The sequence below is a fragment of the Canis lupus genome, chromosome 37, assembly GCF_011100685.1.
Source record: "Canis lupus familiaris isolate Mischka breed German Shepherd chromosome 37, alternate assembly UU_Cfam_GSD_1.0, whole genome shotgun sequence".
Lineage (NCBI taxonomy): Eukaryota > Metazoa > Chordata > Mammalia > Carnivora > Canidae > Canis > Canis lupus.
In genome coordinates, this window is record NC_049258.1 from 6,367,840 (window position 1) to 6,386,781 (window position 18,942).

The 18,942-nt window shown below is 39.6% G+C and overlaps 2 protein-coding genes across 8 annotated transcripts in view; both read right to left on the minus strand.

The window, feature by feature from the left end:
• The window catches only part of PGAP1 (post-GPI attachment to proteins inositol deacylase 1), a 68,957-nt gene extending 58,849 nt beyond the window's left edge, over window positions 1-10,108 (minus strand). For both annotated transcript variants that reach the window (XM_038585232.1, XM_038585231.1), the window contains exons 1-2: window positions 9,904-10,108; window positions 3,838-3,991 (exon numbers count right to left, since the gene is read on the minus strand). In XM_038585232.1, the coding sequence (XP_038441160.1) occupies window positions 3,838-3,991; window positions 9,904-10,050 (301 nt within the window). In that variant the 5' untranslated portion in view covers window positions 10,051-10,108. The remainder of the gene's footprint in view (window positions 1-3,837; window positions 3,992-9,903) is intronic.
• Window positions 10,109-11,572: 1,464 nt separating this feature from the next.
• ANKRD44 (ankyrin repeat domain 44) overlaps window positions 11,573-18,942 on the minus strand; it is a 365,215-nt gene continuing 357,845 nt past the window's right edge. For all 6 annotated transcript variants that reach the window (XM_038585235.1, XM_038585234.1, XM_038585233.1 and 3 more), the window contains exon 29: window positions 11,573-11,756. In XM_038585235.1, coding sequence (XP_038441163.1) covers window positions 11,588-11,756 — 169 coding nt within the window. In that variant the 3' untranslated portion in view covers window positions 11,573-11,587. The remainder of the gene's footprint in view (window positions 11,757-18,942) is intronic.

The window sequence follows — 18,942 nt, forward strand, 5'->3', positions numbered from 1 at the left end:
GTTTCTCTTGCTTTGGAGTGAGATCCACAAAGATGTTGCTAAGACTGATGTCGAGGAGCTTTCTGCCTGTGTTTTCTTCTGGCAGTTTTAAGGACTCCGGTGTTATACGCAAAGGTGTTAAACCCTTTGGTGTTAATTTTTGTGCATGGTGGAAGATAGTGGCCTACTTTCACTCTTTTGCTTGTGGCTGTCCAGTTTTTCCAGAACCATTTATTGAAGTGACAGTTCTTTCTCCATTGCATGTTCTTGTCTCTTTTATCAGAGATAAATTGACCATATATATGTGAGCTTACTTCTGGGCCCTCAATCTGTTCCACTGATCTGTGGGTCTGTTTTTCTACCAATATAATATTGTTCTCATTACTACAGCTCTGGTACAGTTTGAAATCAGGGAGCATTTTTGGTTTTTTTTTTTCCATTTTTTTCCATGTTTTTTTTGTTCATGTCCAGTTTTGTTCTTTCTCAAGACTGCTTTGGCTATTCAGGATCTTCTGTGGTACCACACAAATTTTATAATTTGTTCTACTTCTGTGAAGTACACCATTGGAATTTTGATAGGTATTGCACAGAATCTATAGATTGCTTTTGGCAGTATGGACACTTTAACAATATTAATATTTCCAATCCATAAGCAGAGAATCTCTTTCCATTTATTTGTATTTTTGTTTTATTTGTTTCATCTGTGTCTTATAGATTTTCAGTGTAGAGATCTCGTAGAGCTCCTTTGTTAAATTTATTCCTAGGTTTTTTTCTCTTTTCAATGCAATTATAAATGGGATTGTTTTCTTAATTTCCCTGGTTATGTATACAGAAACACAACAGTTTCCTGTATATTGATTTTGTATCCTGCATTTTACCAAATTCATTTGTTAATTCTAACAGCTTTTTGTGGAGTCTTTAGGGTTTTCTATATATGTTACCTGCAAATAGTGACAATTTTACTTCTTCCTTTCCAATTTAGATGGCTTTTTAAAATTGTTCTTGCTTTACTGCTGTGGCTAGGACATCCAATACTATGTTGAAAAAAGTGGTAAAATTTGGCATTCTTGTCTTGTCTCTGAAATTAGAGGAAAAGCTTTCAGCTTTTCACCACTGAGTCTGATGTTAGCTATAGGACTATCATATATGGTCTTTATTGTGTTGAGGTGCATCCTCTATATCCACTCTGTTGAGTTTTTATCATAAATAAATACTGAATTCTGTCAAATGGTTTTGCTGCATCTCTTGAGATGATCATATGATTTTTATCTTTCATTGTATTACTTTAATCGTATCATATGGATATGTGGATGCTGAACCTCCTTGTATCTCTGGAATAAATCCACTTGATCATGTATTGTTGGATTTGGTTTGCTAATATGTTGCTAAAGATTTCTGCACCTATGTTCATCAAGGATATTGGCCTGTAATTTTCTTATTTTATGGTTCATTCATTTTATTGCTGAAGAATATTCCATTTTAGGGATATATTTTACTTATCTGTCATTTAGTTGATGGACATTTGGGTTGTTTCTACATTTTAGCTATTTTGAATTGTGTTGCTATAAACGTCTATAAACAAGTTTTTACGTGACTGTATGTTTTCATTTTTCTTGGGTAGATACCTATAGTGGAATTACTAAGCATAAAACTCTTATGTTTAACATTGTAAAAAATTACCAAACTATTTTTCCAAAGTGATTCTGCTATTTTATATTCCCACCAGCAATGTATAAGGGTTTCAATTTCTTCACAGCGTCATGACACTTGCTATTATCTTTTAGATTAGAGCTACCCTACTGGGTATGAAATGATATCCATTATTGTGGTTTTGATTTGTACTTCCCTGATGATTAATGATGTTTAGTATTTTTCCTTCTTCCACTCTTGCCTCTTTGCAGCATATTCTCTACACAACAAAGCCAAAGTAATCATTTTTAAAAAATAAATCACACTTACCAGACTGTAAACAATTTAAAAATCTAACAATTTCAATGCTGTCAAGGATGTGAAGCTAAAGGAAGTATAATGTACTGTTTCTGGGAGTATAAATTAACACAAACAGTAAAATTAAAAGGATACACATAACCTTTGACACGAAATTATATTACAGTAAACATCTTACAGAAGCATGGGTTTATGCGATCCAAAGTTGAAAAATGTTCGTTACTTGTAATTACTTATAAATAACACAAATGTCCAAACTAGGTATAGTCATATAATGGGATGATACAGAGTGAGGAAAATGAACAAATCACAGCTCATACCACAACTTGAATGAATTTTTAAAATGTTGAGTGGAAAAAGCCAAACACAAAAGAATACATACTAAATGTTTATGCTACAAAGTTTAAAAATAATCCCCTAAAAGTAGATTGTATTAGAGACAGAGACGCATATTTAGATACTAAAACAATAAAAGTCAAGGAAACTACTATCCTTAAGTTTGGATTGTGATTACCTCTAGAAAAGAGGGTAGAAAGTTTTATCAGGAAGGAGCATTCAGGGGGTTTCCACAGTATTGGCAATCTTCTACTTCTTGACTTAGGTTTCAGTTCTATGGGTATTCACTTTATAATAATTTTTAATTGAGTATCTATATTCTACACATTTCTCTGTATATGTGTTATATTTCAAAGATTAACAACAGAAAAATTAGATTATATCATTTCCTACCCAAAACCCTCTAAAAGTTTCCAATCACACTCGGATGAAAAATTCAGTCTCTTCCACAGCTTATATGATATAGGTTGTAGCTACTTTTCCCTCATTTCTTGCCACTGTCTCTAGGTTCATGGCCTTGAATGTACCAAGCATGTTCCTGCCTCAGCGTCTTTCCCCAAAGAGTCACATACCTCAGTTTCTTAGCTACATTCAAGCCTCTGCTCAAATGTTACATCTTCATCCTGACTTTTCCTGGCCACTTCAACTAAACTAGCCACCTTCTGATCCTATTTATCCTCTATCCCTGTGTTTTATTTTTCTAACTTTCTTTTTTAAAGATTTATTTATTTGAGAGAGAGAGAGAGAGAGTGCACAAGAGAGAGACAGCACAAAAGCAGAGGAGGCTCAGAAGGAGAGGGAGAAGCAGACTCCCTGTTCAGGGCTCAATCCCATGATCTTTCTAACTTTTAACATTACTTACATTATTTATTTGATGGCTGTCTTCCCAACAAAAATATAAGTTTAATGAGAGGGAGAAATATTATCTATCTTGGTCTGTTTTGGATCCCTAATACCTAAAACACAATTATTTACTAGATAAATGCATCGCATGTAAGTAATTATACTAAAAGCTGAAAGAATCCTATTCTTATCATATAAAAGAATACACCAGTTAATAACCAAAAAGCTCATTTTAAATGAAATTACTTCCAGATTACTTAATTGTTATGCCAGAAAGAATGGCTATTTTCTCTAGGCCAACATTCATTTTGGGATCTATACATTAAACTTCCCTTTCTGAGTTCCCATCAGTATTTCCAGATCTAATTAAAATAGCTCCAAAAGAAAGAAACCAATCTTTTCTCTTGTTTAGCAAAACAAACACCGATTTACTTCTCAAATCAGTGCTTTGGCGTATGTTTTCTGTACTTTCCATTTCCAACATAAACCTTTCTTCTGCTAATTCCTGAATCCCTGTATCATTTATCCTACCACTCTATCCTGTTCTTTTTCTTCTTACTCTTCTCTAAGTGGTCTTCAACTATTTTTTGTGCTCACATTTTTTTCTCTCAGACATAATGTCACATATTTGTGTCTCCCAGTGTGCCTAGCACAGTACTTAACACAGAGTATGTACCTGATAAATTCTCCAATAGAATTTTATAGCTTTTAAAATTTACTTCCAAGACTTACCTTGCTTATAACTTCCAGCGTTACCAGGAAGAAAGAGAACTGGAATACCTGTCAAAGGGAGAATTTTGTGTTCTTCAGCATAGGATCCTTCTCCATAAAGATATAATTCATATGCAGGATAGCGTTTTGCCAGTTTCTTTGGCAGTTCTATTTTCTGCAGCAAAAATAAATAAAAAGGCAATTTCACTTTAATCAGTTGTATTAATATAATTCAGTCAACTGTGACCAATTCTGAATTATACACATTGAAACAGTATAGTAAAAAAAAAAACAGTATAGTATAAAAATATTACTGATGATAAAACTGCACTAAGTTTTACTTTTAGTTTATTCATATGTAGAATTTGTCTTGAGTGAATTTTGAACCATGTAGTCTTCAGGAATGCATAAAATGGAACTACTTGAAATTCTAATTCAAAATAGCCACTAATAAAAGAAAAATATTGGGGTACGTCAGCAAGTTACACGCTAATTATATATATATATAAAACATAATTATATATATAATTATATTTTAACTATCCATTACATTCCTGCAAGTTACATCTAATATAATTGGAAATGCATTTAACATAGTATCAGTATCAATTATACTTAGAAATGATAAAACCTTTCCATTATCAAATTGATTCTTTTTTGCTATTTTAAACTGTCTTGTAATGTCTCTCATTTTACTTAGACCCAATTATATAGTCTAGCTGTTATATTACTCAAAAAAAAGTAAGCTTGTTTTATAATGCAGCTTTTTCACCTCTCAATTTCATATGCTTCAATCTGCAGTGTGTTTCACAAATTAATCTGAACCTTATAGCCATGTCTTGGGTCAAAATACGTACACTCTCCTCACCGTAAACATTCCAATGAGTTAGCATCTCTTTTGGTTTTCATGGTTTTTGGTTTTCAGGTATATGGTTTGTCAGCAAGCCTTAGACTACTCTGCATGCAATTCATATTATTATATAACAAATGAGCCAATAATTCATATAATTTTTTTCAACAAAATACAAATTAGGTCTTAATGTCATCCCCCAAAACTAGGCATCTATAAAAGTGGTGGTAAAGTATAAGCCCTTCTGCTGCTGCTCCTTTTTTAAGTATAGAAATCATTAAAAATGAAGCCAGTTACATTGAACAGATTTTATTTAAGTAGACATCAGTAGATTTAATGATCTAGCAGTGCTGTACATATGCTTGATAAAAATTTTAACTACTGAATGAATTTTAAAGCCTATAAATGGTAATGACACTGAAAAACCTCACTGTTCTAAAAAGCAGAATTTTGATTATTCATGCACATTCCTGAATATTCTTTAAAAAATATTACCATAAACAATCTATGTTATAACACCTGAAAACACCTTTAAAGATGGTGAGCTTATTGTTTATGACATTAGTTATTTTATATCAAATACTCAAAATTCAGAAATACCAATCCTGCAATTTACTATAGTGTGTGTGTGTGTGTGTGTGTGTGTGTGTCATATGTATGGACTTCAATTCAAATTTGTACCAATTGAATGTATACTTTTACAAAATATTGCGTCATTTTCAGTTTTTATTATACCAATATATAATATTCCAATATATAATCAAAAATGAAAATGACGCAATATTTTGTAAAAGTACACATTAAGCAAAAAGAAAGCATATTACTCTTAACTCCTCTCAATTTAGTACACCTTTAGAAAAGGACAGTACATGAGTATTAGATCATTCTTTTTAGTACACAGCTAAACAAATTTTGAACTAGTTTAAAATTAACTCAGAAGAATAGGAAACTATCCGAAACGGCAAAATTACATTCCACAGTTCAAGCTGGGAGTGGCAGGAAAAAACAGGAAGGGTTTTGATCAGATGGAAGACAGAAAACGTATAGGTATATGAAGCAAAAGAGAGTCAAGGGATTTTAAAAGAAAGGTTTTATAGCAACAAGACTCCCATAAATTTTAAATTACTTTCTGTAGATTATTTTAAATGAGCACCCCTCCCCTAAATAGACGTTCAATCTCCACAATCCTGCCTCTGCTTTCCATCCTCTCTTGACTTCCTCAGAACAGGTCCTTCTAATCTCTAATCCAGAACCCTTTCAAAAGACAAACATTCTAACAAGTTCCCAAGTGCTAGAAAAATACTGAATCAAGAAAACTAACGTGTTAACTTTATGATCTATACATATTTTACCTGTGAATTAAAACTTATACAATGTGTCCTGATGCCTTCCCACCTTCACATATGCTATTCTTTATTCCTGCAATTTTCTTGTGTCTGCGCTTCAAGAACTATATGTATATATATTCCCTTTAATTCATAATAACCTCTCTACGGCCTTTGACTACTGAAGATGAACTTAAATGCTCTCTTCTGTGAAGAGCCTCATAGGCACTCTTACGGTGAAATTATTGTTTAGCACATTATATTTTAACTATCCATTACATTCCTGTCCCCCCCATGGTATTATAAAGACATGAAAATTGTAAAGTCATAAAGACACACGTCTAATTGATCTCTAATTCCCTCTCACCCATACCCAGTATCTAGACTATACTTGATACAGTGTAGTTAATCAATAAATTATTTGCTAAACAAACATCACACTTAATAATAAGTGTGATAAAGATTTTCTTTCAGACAGCAACTGTTAGCTGTTAGGTCACATATTTGAAGACAAACAAATTACTGTATGGGAAAAAACAACACAGATGTTTCTTCTCAAATTCTACAATTTGCCTAAAACTGTTTGCTACCAAATAAATGCTTTGCCTTGCTATCATAATAAAGCAAGAAGCTTTAAAGGATAATGTGTATTTTGCCTGGTAGGTCTGTGAGATGTTCAGTGAACTCTGAATAAGCAAATAAAAAAAAATTAAAGGTAGAAAATGAAAAACAATTTTTTTTTAAATTTTAAAAAAGATTTTATTTGTTTATTCATGAGACACACACACACACACACACACACACACACACACACACACAGAGGCAGAGCACAGGCAGAGGGAGAAGCAGGCTCCATGCAGGGAACCCAATGTGGGACTGGATTCCGGATCTTCAGGATCACGCTCTGGGCTAAAGATGCTAAACAGCTGAGCCACCCAGGCTACCCCAATTTTAAATTCAAAACTTCATTTTACAAATTTAGGTTCAAATTCCTGTCCCACCTTTTATTTCTAAAATGGAGAATAAAATTGAGTATGTTTCAACTACTTCTCATTTCCTCTAAAATTTGCTAAGAAATATGCAAATTACCAGTAAAAAAAAAAAAGAAAGCATCAAGAAGAAGAAAACCCAATGACTACGTCATCAAAAATGCTGGACATCAACCTGTGAACAATTAGAAAGCTTACTATAAAATATAACTAAAAGTAAATAATATATATAAAATGTATTTAGAATACATATTCATTAACTACTGGCTTTTAATAGAATGACCTCAGTTATCCATAAGTCTCACAATATTCAAAATGACTCATTTCTATTCAGGTTTTTTTTTTAATTTTTATTTATTTATGATAGTCACAGAGAGAGAGAGAGAGAGAGAGAGAGAGAGAGGCAGGCAGAGGGACATAGGCATAGGCAGAGGGAGAAGCAGGCTCCATGCACCGGGAGCCCGACGTGGGATTCGATCCCGGGTCTCCAGGATTGCGCCCTGGGCCAAAGGCAGGCGCCAAACCGCTGCGCCACCCAGAGATCCCTCTATTCAGGTTTTAACTGTATTTCTCAAGTAACACGACATGGTATGCACAATAAAAGGTCTAAGAATCAAATATAAATAATGTAGTGAATTAACACAGTTTTTTATATCATAAAAATCTACTGAAAATGCGTATCAGAAACTCCTTCCACTGTAATTACTTCTGTACTGACAAATTAACAGTTATACTAACAAATTAACAAAAGTGTAAAGCCTCAAAAAGGGAATCTAAATCAAAATATCTAAATACAGACTACTTGGGGGGGGAAGCCAAATATCTTTTTGCATTACCTAATTTTCCATCTTTCCAGTTAACTGTACGAGGCAAGAAATGGGTCTGTGAGGATCCAAAGATCTGTGAGGATCTTTGTTCTCAACACTAAATTTCCACTACTGCAGATATTAAAATAGCTTCAATAATTGTGGTCAATCTCAAAATAAATGAGAATTAGTTCTGTATCGTTCCAGATAATTTTGTTTTAATCAAACTCAACACAGTACAAAACCAAAGTGACCTACTTCAACCTGTTGAGAGTTTCCCCATTATTAAACCACAGAAAAATTAAAAGATTATAAGGGCTCTATTTTCAGGTAAAAACTAAACTAAACGCCCACGTATTTAAATATGCATAGCCTCTGATAAATACAAACCAGTACGTGTGCTCAGAAACCCAGACAACAGTTAACACGTTAAAATCTCTTTCAATAGCATTTGATTACCAGGTTCTTCCACTCTCCTGCAAGGATCTCAAATGAAACCTAAATTAGAATTTTTGCCCACGGAGGGGGAAGAGATGTTTTCCAGCCACTGAAGCCTTAGGTAAGCTTTAGGATCTAAATAATCAACACCATTCATCAAGTAACATGCTGCTCCATAATGACCTCTACACTGAGGCAATCACCATCTCCATTCTTCCACCTAAAAAGAATCTGCTCTGGTTTTAAAAAGTCTCTTTAAGAAAATGAGTGGGAAATATCAGAGAGGGAGACAGAACATGAGAGACTCCTAACTCTGGTAAAGAACAAGGGGTGGTGGAAAGGGAGTGGGCAGGGGGTTGGGGTGACTGGGTGATGGGCACCGAGGGGGCCACTTGATGGAATGAGCACTGGGTGTTATGCTATATGTTGGCAAATTGAACTCCAATAAAAAGAAATTAAAAAATAAAATAAAATAAAAAAAGTCTCTTTAAAATGCGTTTTATCAGTACCAGTACGTACACTTCTCATGGCACGAGAGTGTACCTCTATTTGTCTGAATAAATAGAGGAGATGGGTTTAGAAATCTCCTTCAATAGCATTTGATACCAAGTTCTTCCACTCTCTTCCAAGGATCTCAAATGAAACCTGAATTAGAATTTTTGCCCACGGAAGGGGGGGTGGGGTGGGAAGAGATGTTTTCCAGCCACTGAAGCCTTAGGTAAGCTTTAGGATCTAAATAATCAACAGCATTAATCAAGTAACATGCTGCTCCATAATGACCTCAAGCAAACAAATAGAGGAGATGGGTTTAGAAATAAAAGAATCCTTCCGGAGGAATTACTTTGGGCAGTTGTGTCACTTATCGCCACAGCTGGTCATGAATGAGATGCAAGGTTCTACTCTGCTGAACTGATGAAGCAACTGTGGTTGAAAATAACTCCAAATGGAACCGACGGGGGGTGGGGAGCGAGGGCGCCAAGAAGGGCCGGGTCTCTCTCCAATGGCCAACACCGTGAGAAAACAAAAACCACCACCACGAAACAGAGGTTTGGGGTGCAAGTGCGAAGAGGCGACGTGCACGAGCACCGGCAGGTCTGCACACGCGCGACCCGCGACCACGGGAGGGAACCCCGACACTCCCCCCCTGCATGGGCTCATCATCATCGGGCCAGCCCGTCCCGCTGGAGCAACACCGGGGAGTCGCAGAGGCCAGGCTCGGGATGCAGCCATCAGCTCCTTCTTCTAGCAAAGCAAGAGCTGAACGTGCAAACCACCGCGCGGGATGGTGAGAGTGCAGGCGCGTGGAAAGCCGAGTGTGCTCCGGGGGCACCTGCTGAGTTAAGGTAGGAAACGCAGGGGGAATTGGGATTTGGGTTTAGGGAGAGGGGCTGAAGTTAGAGGCGTCTCTAGAGAGGGACGCAAACGGGGGACCGCAGGGGGCGGCCAAAGAATCTGTGCCTGGGATTCGGGGCCGGGAGGGGGGCACCCGGGAGGATGCTCGGGGACCCACCTGCGCGACACCCCGCTGTTAAGAGAGGACGCAACGGGCAGGTGAGGGCACCCCGGGAGGGGGGTGTCTGCTGAACCTTCGAGGGCGACAAAACTGGGAGGAGGCTGGCGGCGCGGGAGCCGGAGCGGGAGCGGCCGCGGGAGGGCCCAGGTGCGGCGGCGACGCTCACCTGATACTCCGGGTACTCGAACATGTAGCTCATGCTGCACTTGTTCTCCTCGAAGCCGAAGAAGACGTCCCACAGCCCCAGGCTCGCCAGGCACATCATAAAGGCATAAAACGCCAGGTTCCAGACACTGACCGAGGGAAGGAGCATCCTGCCGCCGCCGCCGCCGCGGGGCCCCCGTCCCGCCCGCGCCCGCCCAGCGAAGCCCGGCGCCCCCGAGCAGCCCGAGCGGCGCGCGCCTGCGCAGACCGCCCGCCCGCCCGCCGCGCACTGCGCCTGCGCGCAGCCGGCCCGTCGCGCCTCCCGCCCCGCGTCCCGGCGGCAGGGGAGGCGGCGTTTGCAGCCGGAGCTGGAATCCCAGAGGGGGCGGGCGGGAGAGCGGGGTGGGGGTGGGCCCGCGGGAGAGCGAGGGGGAGGAAGGAGCGGAGGGGGGCTGTGGGCGGAGGGAAAGAAGGGGAGGGCGCCACGCCGTCGGGGCGAGGCGGGGACGGGCTGCGAGTGGGCTGACGGTGGGTTAGCCTGGGGGGCGGGGGCGCCGGGGGGCGCGGAGGCGGCTGCTGCTGGGGAGCTGCCCCGGGAGCGGGATTGGGTGGGGGAGAGGCGGCTGCTGCTGGGGAGCTGCCCCGGGGAGGGGGTGGGGGGGGAGAGGCGGCTGCTGCTGGGGAGCTGCCCCGGGGAAGGGGTGTGGGGGGGGAGAGGCGGCTGCTGCTGGGGAGCTGCCCCGGGGGGGAGGGGGTGGGGGGAGAGGGGGCTGCTGCTGGGGAGCTGCCCCGGGGAAGGGGTGGGGGGGGGGAGAGGCGGCTGCTGCTGGGGAGCTGCCCCGGGGGGGAGGGGGGGGGGGGAGAGGGGGCTGCTGCTGGGGAGCTGCCCCGGGGAAGGGGTGTGGGGGGGGGGGAGAGGCGGCTGCTGCTGGGGAGCTGCCCCGGGGGGGGGGGGGTGGGGGGAGAGGCGGCTGCTGCTGGGGAGCTGCCCCCTGGGGGGGGTGGGGGGGAGAGGCGGCTGCTGGTGGGGAGCTGCCCCGGGGAGGGGGTGGGGGGGGAGAGGCGGCTGCTGCTGGGGAGCTGCCCCCTGGGGGGGGTGGGGGGGAGAGGCGGCTGCTGGTGGGGAGCTGCCCCGGGGAGGGGGTGGGGGGGGAGAGGCGGCTGCTGGTGGGGAGCTGCCCCGGGGGTAGGGTGCTGGGGCCATCAGCTGTCACTTCGCAGACGTCGCTCCCTGCGCAGCTTAAAGACCCTTCATTTCTGAACCGCCTCGGGCCTCTGCAGTTTGGGTTCCCCGGGCGGTAGTCGAGCGCACCCCAGCTCTCTGCACCAGTGAACTGAGGAGGGCGGGCAAATGGGTTTTTCCTCCTCTTTGACCGCAGGCCTTGGTCCAGTAGGTAACCGCGCTTAAAGGCGGCAGCACAGGGCAGCCCCGGTGGCGCAGCGGTTTAGCGCCGCCTTCAGCCCAGGGCGTGACCCTGGAGACCCGGGATCCAGTCCCACGTCGGGCTCCCTGCGTGGAGCCTGCTTCTCCCTCTGCCTGTGTCTCTGTCTCCCTCTCTCTCTCTCTCTCTTTCTCTAATAAATAAATAAAATCCCCAGCAGCACAGGAAAAAATCACCAGCAGGTGCAGCATTCAGTGCTTGGTGTAACTTGGTGTAACATGAAAGGCTGAATCACACCAAAACAAACAAACCATTGCTAGGTCTTTAAAAAACGATATTAAAATTCCCACGAACACTGACGCTGGTGACCAGTCTCTCGCTGCCTGTTCTCTGCAGACCACGTCTTCGGAGGCCGGTTCCACGTAAATGTGAGGAAGCAATTTCGCTCCACCTTCCACTCACTTCGCTTAGAAGAATTTGGTTTTGCACAAAGCTGGGGAGAAAAAAAGCAGTTCAAAAATCATTCATAGTCGTGAATAGCGACTTCAAAACACTCAAATCATAGGTAAAGAAAAATGGTATCACTCTTGAAAGCTAACCCAGGAGCGGATGGGGTGTGTGTCTGTGTGTAGCTAATTGCAAATTTTTCCTTAGTATTACTTTTGGCACTTACTAAATTTCATTTCCCTTCATTTCAGTTTTACTTTCACGTATTTTTTATGTGCAGGGGAAGTTTGGTTATGATACATAAAATCAAAGAATTTTAGAACTGGGGGTGCCTGGGTGGCCCAGTGGGCAAGCACCTGCCTTCGGCCCAGGGTGTGACCCGGAGGTCTCAGGATCGAGTCCCATGTCGGGCTCCCTGCATGGAGCCTGCTTCTCCCTCTGCCTGTGTCTCTGCCTCCCTCTCTGTGTCTCTCATGAATAAATAAAATCTTTTAAAAAATAGTTAAAAAAAAGGAATTTTAGAACTAAAAGGAAGTTTGTGGTTTCTTGTGCAATCCTGTGGCACTCAGCTAGGAGAGCATCTGGGGTGTGGGGTGAAATTAGGGACCAGCTGGTGTACAGGATGGCACCCCATTCAGAAAAGGATTTCAATTATACATTAAAAGGTAATAAATTCATTGAGCCTGGGAGCTCAAGTGCATCACAGACAATATCTGCCCCTTGCTGCTTCCAAAGCATAAACCACACATAAACCAAAGGTGAATCAACACTCTTTCTGTCCCAGTGCTGCATAAATTTTCATGTGACATGAATCTCTTGCAGATTCTGTTAAGCAGATTCTGGGTCAGTATTTCCGGGGTAGGGCTTCAGATTCTGCATTTCTAACAAGCTCCTGGGTGACGCCAGTGACGCTGGTCAGTGGACTGACTGTACTGCTACACGGAGAAAACCTTGCGCTTGAAGATGACAGAGCTTATTCTTCTGGTGGCCTTCATGAGTTGTGGCAACTGCTGCCTCAGAAAGGAGTGGGATAGAGAGTCAATGGACTTTTGATGTTTGCAATCTTTCTATTTTTACTTTTTTTTTCTTTCTTTTTTCCTATCCATCTATTATCCCTCTCCTGGCTTCATTTCCTTTCCTATCCAACCTAACCCCAGTGAGTGTCACTCACCCTCTGCCAGTGCCGTCAACTTGCTGAACTCTTGTCCTTCCTTCCTAGTCTGCTTACAGACTTTCAACCATGGTCAATAGAGTCTGTCTCTGAGCTCTGAACCTAGGGTATCTGAGCACTGCTGGAGAAAATGACACAGTCATTTGAATTACTAATCAGAAAGACTTTTATATGTTTCTGGTCAACTTCCTCTCCTATTCTTCGGCACTTTTTAAGCTCTCTTCACCATCTCTTCTACCTTCTCTTTTGGCAAATTATTAGTATATAATTTTATCTTCATAAAGATCATTTTGATTTTTAGATGACCATTTCTTCAACTCTTCATTCTCAAGTTTCTTATCTCCATCCAATTCTGTTAATACATCTAAAATGCTTGGAACAAAACCTGGCATGAAATAAGCATTATTATGGTACTCTGCTGGCCTTGGATGACAACAAAAGCAAATCCCCCTTTAGTTGTGTTTTAGTTCCCATCCCCTCCTCCTTTCTCTTCAGGAAATTAGTTCTATCAAGTTAAAGTCTCTGTTGGTTTCTCCCAATCTAGCCTCCCTCCACCAAAGCATATAAATGTGCTAGATCTTATTAATCCCCCAAAAGAAAAATCCTCCCTGCAACTATCACCTGTATAGCTCTTGCCTTCTTATTTTAGTCCAAGTTCCTAAGATGTTCCTAAAGGGTGTGTCTATACTTATCTCCAATTCCTCATCTCCCATCCATGCCTCAACATGACAGAATTTTTGTCTCCCTCACCATCACTTCAAGGAAACTGCTCTTCCAAAGGTAACCACTGACCTAATGACCAAATTCAAATGACACTCTTCAGTCATACCTGATCTTTCTGCCACTTACTTAAAACATTGTCCTCTGCTGTCTTAACATCATTTTCCCCTGGAAATCTCCTACTCATCTGGCCTCTCAGTCTTTATTCCGTGTGGTCTAGTTTACCCAATTCATGGTCTTAAACATTTATTTATCCTATACGCTGAGAAGTGTCATTTCAATGACTGTTTTTTAATGTCTAAAATTTCTTTTTTTTCTTCAAATCCACCTGTCCCTTTTCTCCCATAATGTTTTACTGTTACCTTATGGAGTTCACTTATATTTTAAAAATCCCTTTAAACATCTTCATCTAAAGACCATTTATGTGTTATCTGGAATTCTTCATTGTTATTTCTCTTGTATAAAATATATGCTGTCTCATAATGTGAGATTTCCTCAACTCCTTTGTAATTTTGATTTGTAAGCTCATCCTTAGCATGAATTATAGATTTCAGAGTCCTGTGCCTCTCGTAGGTTGTAGAGACATTTCTGTGGCTGGGCCCATTTATGTTAATTTCTTGGCTTTTTTTTTTTTTTTTCAGTTTCTGTGTAATGAAAGCTGTATGAATAATTGGAATCATCCTCAGAAATTATGTGGTCTCAGATGCTGTGTTTTGTTGTTTTAATCCTACCCAACAATCACTATGAGCTACAGAGGTTCCATACTGTTATGGATTTCTCTTTATGGAACTCAAAGATTTTCATTTCTTTCCATAGGGTTCAATAATGTAGTAAAATATCTAGAATTTCTGTGTGTTTAGAATGAGGACAAATAAAGGGTGTAGGTGACACATTTCTTTTAAATTAGTTTTTTGGTAATACTACATATTACAAATTTTAAATCATAAAGAAAAAGCCACTTCAAAAATGTTATTTCACTTGAACAGTGAGGAGAAAAAGTAGATTATTTTAAGAGATAAATAAGTAGAAGAAAATGGAGGCTGTAAATACAGGCAATTCTAATTCTTACTACCTGTTCATATATATGAAAGTAATTGAAGTATAGTTATGTTCACTGAAAGTTTTTTAGGCTAAAAAGATACCAAAATACATTTTTAAATGGATAAATAAGAGTTAGGTAAGAATGATCTTCGGGGCACCTGTGTGGTTCACCAGTTAAGTGTCCAACTCTTGATTTTGGCTCAGGTCATGCTCTCAGTTGTGAGATTAAGCCTCACATTGGGTTCCACACTGGGCATGGAGCATGCTTAAGAATCTCTCCCTCTCCCTCTGCCCATTCCCCCCACCAAAGAAAAGAGAATGATCTTGAATGAAGAGGAGAAGAAGGAGAAATCTATCGTTTTCAGAAACATGAGAAGAAAGAAAATGTTGAGATGGAGAGGACTGAAAGGAGGGAACTCTCACTGGATGACCTTAATCTCTAGTAGGAATAAAACCCATTGGGTAGGAAAAAGGGAATGGAGTGAGGTAATGCTTAAATAAAGTAGAAATACTTAGAAGTTACTGTTTTAAGAAATTAACTTAGTGGGGGCTCCTGGGTAACTCCGTTATCTCTTGGTTCCAGCTCAGATCATTGTTTTGGGGTCATGTGACTGGGCTCTGCATTGGAGTCTGCTTGTCCCTCTCCCTCTGCTCCTCCTCCTCCTAAAATAAATAAATTTTTAAAATTAAAAAAAAAAAAGAACTGAACTTGACAATCAGCAAAAGGTGATCAACAGTGAGGACTTAGTCAACAGTGTTTCACACTCTTGCTCTCCAATTTTCCTGGTCTTTCCAGCTAACATAGATCCCTTGCTTTCTTGTATCTCTCTCATCAAGGGAAAAATAAAAATAGATATTATGGGGGGTACCTGGGTGGCTCAGTCAGTTAAGCATCCAGGTCATGATGATTTCATCTCTTGATTTCATCTCAGGTCATGATCTCAGGGTTGTGAGATCCATCCCCCAGGTCAGACTTCATGCTCAGCAGGGAGTCTGTTTCTCTATCTCTCTCTGTTCCCACCCCTGCTTGTGCACTCTCTCTCTCTCTCTCTCTCAAATAAATAAAATCTTTTAAAAAATATATATTATGTAGTGATGAGACATTTAATTGACTATTACATGCCAAGTTCCATAAGAGAGATTAGGAAAAAGAGATATATTAAACCATTGAGTCTGATTTATAAGATATAAATAAGTCACTGATGTCAAGGAGTCTAAAAGTAAATACATAACTGTACTGAAGTATCGTTAAGTGTTTCAGAGGTATGAATGAGGAGTATTGGAGGGCAAAAGAAGAAGTATTTAACTGTTTTGGGGGAAAGGGATCCCAGACAAAAATGATTTATATACGTAATACAAAAGGGGCTCAAAGATAGTGCTCCTTGAATTACTGAGTGATTGAGTCAATAGATAGCTAGATGCTGAGATTAGAAGAATTAAGAAGATGGGCTTCCCACAATTTGAAGTAATAAGGGTGTTTTAGATCACTCTGATGAAATTTACTTCTGACACTTTCTGGAAAGCATGTAGCTTCATAGTTAAATGTGGCTGTTAAAGTCACATTAAAAAAAAAAAGAAAAAAGTCACATCTGTTGGTTCTTTCATTTAGATACATGTTCATATAGTATTTTTATTTCTAATAGTGTGTACCTTGTTTTTAAACAATAGATGAGTTGCTAAGAATTGTGTAAAATTAAAATATTTGCAAAATGAAACCTCAGCGAACTTTATTATTAATAGAGTACTAAAGAACACTGATAATCAAAAAATCTCAGTTCTAGAACTTCTAGTTCTACTACCCAAGTATGATTTAGGATAAATGTCTCCTTAGGCCTCAGTTTTTTCATGTGTAAAATAAGGTATTTGACAAATTATTTCTGAAGGTTTATGATATTTTCATTGAATATAGACTTTTATTTTTTTTTTTTTAAGATTTTATTTATTTATTCATAGAGACACAGAGAGAGGCAGAGACACAGGCAGAGGGAGAAGCAGGCTCCATGCAGAGAGCCCAACGTGGGACTCGATCCGTGGTCTCCAAGATCACGCCCCAGGCTGCAGGCGGCACTAAACCGCTGCGCCACCAGGGCTGCCTGAATTAAGGCTTTTAAAACTTAATGGCAAACTTTCAAAAAGGAAAAGACCATACTATAATAATTTGATAGTGACCCCTCAATTGAACATTTAGTACATTCATTAATATATCAGCTTCTCAGAAAACATTTTAGGTTTATTTAAGCTCCTTTTAGTTTTTGTTTATTTTCTGGAAGCAAAAACTGTTTTCTCAACATATAGTAAGCCTTATGTTACCCAGCTTTTGTACACAGGAAGACAGAATCATACTGTCTGGTGTAGGAATCTAGTTGTTTTCTTTTTCTTTTTTAAAAGATTTTATTTATTTATTTGATAGAGAGAGAGAGCACAAGCAGGGGGAGCAGCAGGCAGAGGGAGAAGCAGATTCCCTGCTGAGTACAGGTCAACCCCAGGACCCTGGAATCATGACCTGAGCCAAAGGCAGACCCCAACTGACTGAGCTGCTCAGGCACCCCAGGAATCTAGTTGTTTTCTAAAATTAATTTCACTAACTAGTCTCTCAGTGTATTACCCTCATTCTATAGAAGTTTTAAAAATAAGGTCTATTTCCTCCCTCTTTTTCTTAAACAAAAAACAAAACCCAAATATATAATAGATTGGCTCTTAGAAACTAAAATTTATTTCACTCAATTGGTTTAAGGCTCTTTCTCAAACTTGTTAGTTTTACCTCTTCGTACCTTATATGGAATAGGCATTCATAAATATTTTTAAATGTATTTGAAAATATATCAGAGTCTACAGATTATAGCCATAAAACCTCGCCTTCCCTTGGATGTTTCAAAGCTTAAAAAGAAAAGAAAACATAATGCCAGCAATTCTACAGCTGCCAGCTCTGTTTCCAAGGAAACAGAGAGTAGATCATCAAAAACAAAATAAGGATTTTCAACCTGATTACCCTTTTTTCAAGTTCAGTCTCCATCGCTGCAAAATGAAAGGCAACATAACCTCAGCCTTGCAATCCAGATTTTTAATTCTGTTTGTGCTCTCACTATTAAAACCAGGCAAAATCTTTTGGGTTATGTTGGTCTTCTTATAGAGAGAATTAGACTCTTCCATGAGGATAAAGAATATCTTTTGAATATAAAGCACTAAGTACATTTGCTGAATAACCTAGTATGTTTTAACCTTAAAACTGTCAAGTGTTTAAATTACTGAATAATATAAGAAAGAAATGGGAATTTATAAGAAAGGGATAAAGTCTTCTAGAATGGAATGTTTTATTTAAAGAAATAAGGAGAGAGGGGCAAGATGAAAAAATAGTAGGAGTCAAGGGGAAAATTATTGGATTACCATTGAATAGAGCAAAATACCATTATAACATTGTTGGTTTGTTTCACAGATTTGTATCTTCCATGAATAAAATTATTATCCTGACAATAACAATTATAGATGACAAAAGCTTGCTTTAGCATTGTATTACCTCGTGATGTTATATGCTTTATAAAAGCAGTAGAACACGCTATACAAAATGTTGTGTCAATTATATTTCAATAAAGATGGAAAAAATCCAGTATTCCTGAATTTTTAAAATGTAGTTAAAGCTAGAGGATTCTTTTCACAGTGAAGTGCACAATAGAAATTTGCTTGAATGCAAGTACAGTTTAAGAAGCTTTAGATGGCATATTAATATGTTTGTATAATGAACACTGAAATTCAAATAACTCTAATCAGGAAGAATGAGTAATGTAATCATTATTTGGAGTCTTCCTTATATCAATTTTCTGCTTAAATGTCTATTTTCCCCCAGTGGATTCTAGCTTTTCAAAAGTACAAGCTGCAAAAGGACCTTGGTCATTTTTAATACCTAGGCCCAGTGTAGGACCTTGTATTGGAGGTATTTGATCGGTGTTCTTGAATAAACGTTTTTTTCATTTCTTTAGTATAAGTATACCTTGCTTTTTTATGCTTCACTCTATCTTCCTTCACAGACATTGTGTTTTTTGCGAACTGAAGGTTTGCAGCAACCCTGCATTAAGCAACTCTTATCAGCACTATTTTTCTAAACATTTGTTCACTTCATGTCTATGTGTCACATTTTGGTAATTCTCACAATATTTCAAATTTTTTCGTTAATATTATACCTGTTATAGTGATCTGTGATTAACAACCTTTGATGTTACTATTGTAATTGTCTTGGGGCACCATAAACTACAGCCATATAAGATGGCAAATTTAATCAATAGATGTGCATGTTCTGACTGTTTTA